This window comes from Rosa chinensis, chromosome 7 (assembly GCF_002994745.2).
Source record: "Rosa chinensis cultivar Old Blush chromosome 7, RchiOBHm-V2, whole genome shotgun sequence".
NCBI classification, from domain to species: Eukaryota; Viridiplantae; Streptophyta; class Magnoliopsida; order Rosales; family Rosaceae; genus Rosa; species Rosa chinensis.
In genome coordinates, this window is record NC_037094.1 from 52,197,232 (window position 1) to 52,202,275 (window position 5,044).

Below are 5,044 nucleotides of genomic sequence, written 5' to 3' on the forward strand. Positions count from 1 at the left end.
ACAGTCGAGGTGGCTGGAATTTTTCCAGAATCCGGCGAGCTTGAGTTCGATGTAAAAACTTCCACGAATCGCTTTGATCCCTTCTGGATATTTGTTCAGAAACTCAAGGTGATCTCCCCAGTTCAAGAATCACTCAAAACAAAGCTCTACAGCTCGAGATATCCGGATCGAAAGTTCCGTTCGATCTAAGTCGGGGTTGACTTGCAGCCGCCGCCACAGACAACTCCGCCGTGCAAGGTTGTTACTGGGAGCTTCAGGAGGTCCAGTCGACATAGAAGGATAAGTTTGGTGAGGATTGGTGATCAGAAACACGAAGAGGATGAGTTGGTTCAGTTTCGGGTGCAACCAGATCGAGCCGGTTTGCCGGACCTTGAGGCTGTGCCGGAGGGAACGACGACGTCCAGCAGGTAGAGCGGCCCGAGACGAAGCCAAGGAGAGTGGTCCGACGTCTGGAGGTGGCCTGAGGAGGGAGAGTTTGGCCGGAGAAGCCTTGCTCCTTTTTTTTTTTGGTTCTGTCGTGCTAGAGAGAGAGGGAGAGTGAGAAACTTTTATGCTGCTTTGCCTACACCCTCCACCAAAACTCATACAATAAAACAGAACATAGTGCCTCACTTTGCTGCTCAAAACATGGAACCTGCCTCACCTTTTCTTTATCAAAAGAACTCCACTACTTAGTGCCAAGAAAACAGGTCATCACAATCTTCTTTATCAAAAGAACTCCACTACTTAGTGCCAAGAAAACAGGTCATCATAATCTTCTTTATCAAAAGAACTCCACTACTTATTGTCAAGAAAACAGGTTATCACAATGGTATCAGCCTAGGTCTAAGATCCTAGTGAGGTGCACTTCCCTGTGTCTCATCTTTTCACGTTTTGTTCTTCAATCTTGTTCTCCTTCCCTGTGTCTCATCCTTTTTCTCCAGCAACATTCCTTTTCCAGCACTCCTTTCCTAGCAGCAATCCTCTGTACATGATGCCGCATCAACACAACGTGCCTCGGTTGTTCTCTTCTCCTACATGGGCGTCCTCTTCTCCCTGCCCACAAAGGTTTACCAGCCCCAGTATTGCTGCCCCTTTTGCTGGAGTCCATTATGTTGCTGATCCTCATTGGTACCCAGACACCGGTGCAACCCATCACATGACAGCTATGCCTGTCAACAATCCACAATCTTATGGTGGCCCTCATAATGTATATATGGGTACTGGGGACTCAATGCCCGTTTCCCATACTAGTAACCTCCCTTTGTCTTTAGGTTCTTCAAGTTTTTCTTTACAAAATGTCTTCCGCATTCCTTCCATTCGTAAAAATCTTCTCTCTGTTGCTCGTTTTACCAAGGACAATCTTGTTTTCTTCCTCTTTGCTCCTGATTTCTATCAAATCTATTGTTTACGTACAGGTCGCTTGTTGTTTCAGGGCCCATGCAAAGATGGTCTTTATCCGCTTCGTTTTTCTTCCGAGTCCATAGTCCCGCATGCACTCTTCTCTGTTCACTCGTCTCTTTGGCACAATCGCTTAGGTCATCCCTCCTCTTCCATTTTAGCTCGTTTAGGCTCTACTCTTGGCTCCACACCTTCTCTTAATTCCTTTTGTAATAATTGCGCCCTTAGCAAGTCCCATCAATTACCATTTTCCTCCAAAAATATTTCCGCTTCTTCTCTCTTTTCTATAATCCATAGTGATGTCTGGATGTCCCCTACCTTGTCTGTCACTAGTTTCAAATATTATGTCCTGTTCACAGATGAATACTCTCGTTATACATGGCTTTATCCTATGCGCCGCAAAAATGAGGTCCTTGCTCACTTTTAAAAATTAGTTGCAATGATTCACACTATTTTCCATGGTTCTGTACAATACCTCCAAAGTGACAATGGTACGGAATATGTCAACCATGCCTTCTCCCAGTTCTGTGACTCTTTAGGCATCCAACAACGATTTTCTTGTCCATACACTCCAGAACAAAATGGGCTTGCTGAAAGAAAACATCGACATATTGCTACTATGGCACGCACTCTCCTTCTCACCTCGGGTGCTCCTCAAAATCTTTGGGTTGAGGCTGTTCTCACATCTATATATCTCATTAACCTTCTTCCCACTCCTACTCTAAATTGGGATACTCCTCACTCACGTCTCTATGGTCATTCTCCTTCTTATTCTTCTCTTCGAGTCTTTGGTTGCTCTTGTTTTCCTCATCTTGGTCCCTATGTCTCCAACAAACTCTCGAGTCGTAGTATAGAGTGTGTGTTTCTGGGTTACAGTCCTCAACACAAGGGTTACCGTTGTCTCGATCCCACCACTGGTCGTGTTTATGTCTCTAGGCATGTTTTATTTAACGAAACATCTTTTCCATACAAAAATTTGTAGGTACAACTTCCTGGTCCGTTGGAATTCAAACTTTTGACCTGCACCAGTCCTCTTTCTGCCTCACCAGACTCAATTTCCATCAGTTCCAGTTCAAGGCCCACTGACCCAAGTCCGAGGTCACAGCCCAATGCCCAACGTTCCCAATCTGGTCAACATTCACCCTTGGTGTCTCTTGCATCAGACCCGCAATCCGGCCTAGCAGATCTCCAGCTGTCTCACGCTGCCGAAGTTCCATCCTCACCCCTCTTCAGCCCGACATCGGTCCCATCCTACACATCCGATCAAGAATCTCCTCCGTCGGCAGCTCATGCTCCTCAATCCCTGCCGGGTTCCCCTGCTCCTCCGTCGCCGCCGGTATCCGGTGCTCCTCAATCCCCGTCTGGTTCCCCTGCTCCTCAGTCGCCGCAGGCCCCAGTTCTCCAGTACAGTCGGCGTCGTACTCATCACCAACCGGCGCCTGTACCCGAGCCGCCTGCTCAGTCCACCATCACAGATCCTTCAGCCGTCGCTGATCCTCCAACACAGGTGGATGCACCTTCAGCCGTCACTGATCCTCCAACACAGGTGGATGCACCTTCAGCCGTCGCTGCACCTCTCCCTGCTCCTCCACCAATTCCGCCGGCGGCTCCGCCAGTCCCTCCACCCGTTCATCCCATGACAACACGCCTTAGGGATGGCACTATCACGGAAAAAGTTCGCACTGATGGCACAGTCAAGTACCCTCTTCCTCGAGCCCTCCTTACTGCTCTTGATTCTACTGAACCCACATGCTATACTGAGGCATCCAAATAGCAAGTCTAGCGTGTTGCCATGGCTGATGAAATTAATGCTCTGTTGAAAAACAACACTTGGACCCTGGTTCCTTCCTCCCCATCCCAGAATACGGTAGGCTGCAAATGGGTTTTCCGAGTGAAGCACCATCCGGATGGCACGGTACAACGTCACAAAGCCCAGCTTGTGGCTAAAGGATTTCATTAACAACAAGGTATTGATTATGAAGAAACCTTTAGTCCTGTGATTAAACCTGCCACTATTCGACTTGTGCTTTGTCTTGCTGTGTCTAGAGGCTGGTCACTTCGTCAATTAGATGTCAAGAACGCATTTCTTCATGGTTTTCTCAAGGAGGATGTATATATGACTCAACCACCAGGGTTCATTGATCCATCTCAGCCATCTTACGTCTGCAAACTCAACAAGGCACTTTACGGGCTCAAGCAAGCTCCCCGTGCTTGGTTTCACCGCATGACTTCTTTCCTCTTGTCGGTTGGTTTTGTTCAGAGTTTAGCGGACTCTTCTCTATTCATTTTTCGTCATGGAGTGCACACTATTTATTTTTTGCTGTATGTTGATGACATTGTGGTTACAGGTTGTGACAATCAGCTTCTCCAAGGATTTATTGCTGGATTGGGGCGTGGTTTTGATATTAAGGACCTTGGTCCTCTGCATTACTTTCTTGGGTTACAGGTCTCCTCTCACAATAATGGACTTCACATCAGCCAGCTCAAGTATGCTCATGATCTACTTGTCAAGCATGATATGCTGCTAAGTCAACCGGTTAGCACACCTATGTTTGCCAAGGCCAACCTCACTGCCACCGAAGGAGAATCTCTTGCCAATCCTACCACATTTCGAGAAATTGTTGGCTCTCTCCAATATTTGACAATCACTCGCCCCGACATTGCCTTTGCAGTGAATTCTATTTCTCAGTTCATGAGTCAGCCCCACGCACCACATTTGATTGCTGCCAAACGTATTCTTCGTTACATCAAAGGCACACTGGATCATGGTTTGTCATTCATCCCTCAACGCCAACCTGTTCATCTCTCGGCCTACTCAGATGCAGATTGGGCTGGCTGTCCAGACTCACGTCGCTCCACCTCTGGCTACCTCATCTATCTTGGCAGCAACTTAATCTCATGGTGCTCCAAAAAGCAGCCTACCATTGCTCGTTCGAGTGCAGAATCAGAATATCGCTCCCTTGCTCATGCTAGTGCCAAAACCACCTGGTTAGGCTTCTTATTATATGAACTTGGCGCTCTTATTCAGTTCCCTATCTTGCTTTATTGTGACAACCTTAGTGCAACCTACATGGCATCTAATCCGGTTTTCCATGCCCGTACAAAACATATTGAGTTAGATTATCACTTTGTCAGTGAAAAAGTAGCACTTGGTGGTCATCGTGTTAACTATGTCCCTTCGGTGGATCAACCTGCTGATCTTCTCACAAAACCACTTCATAAACATCGTCATCTTCTCCTCCGTACCAAACTTGTGCGATCAGCACCGCCCAGTTTGAAGGGGGGTGTTAGAGAGAATAATGCAGTCACTACAATCTAGCATCAGTTTCTGCAGTGGCTACAATCTAGCATCAGTTTTGATTAGTTGTATATTTGTTGTAAATGCATATCAGTTTCTGATTTGCTATAATTGCTATTTATTCTCTGTGTAACAGCAGTAATTAGGCTGTTATATAACTGTATACTTGTAATGAGAATGTTAAGGAAAATCATATTCAACAAACTTGAACCAATTTATAACCCCAAAAATGGCAGAGGCACTCATTTCTGTGCTTCTAACATGTTAGTTCAACTAGCTGGATGAAGACTTGAAACAAGAAAAGGAAATTAATAATACAATGAAGCCATGAAGATATGACCATTCAAATCAATTCATGAAAAATGC

General features: G+C 46.1%; 2 protein-coding genes across 2 annotated transcripts; both read left to right on the forward strand.

Annotated features, from left to right (window-relative positions):
* The first annotated feature begins 973 nt into the window (after window positions 1-973).
* Window positions 974-3,154, forward strand: LOC112178135 (pollen-specific leucine-rich repeat extensin-like protein 3). The gene is made up of 2 exons (XM_024316331.1): window positions 974-1,189; window positions 2,363-3,154. The coding sequence occupies exons 1-2, from the start codon at window positions 974-976 to the stop codon at window positions 3,152-3,154; spliced, it is 1,008 nt and encodes a 335-aa protein (XP_024172099.1).
* Window positions 3,155-3,496: 342 nt separating this feature from the next.
* On the forward strand, window positions 3,497-4,699 carry LOC112178136 (uncharacterized mitochondrial protein AtMg00810-like). Its single transcript, XM_024316332.1, has one exon. It carries the CDS (start codon window positions 3,497-3,499, stop codon window positions 4,697-4,699), a length of 1,203 nt encoding a protein of 400 aa, XP_024172100.1.
* Window positions 4,700-5,044: the final 345 nt, after the last annotated feature.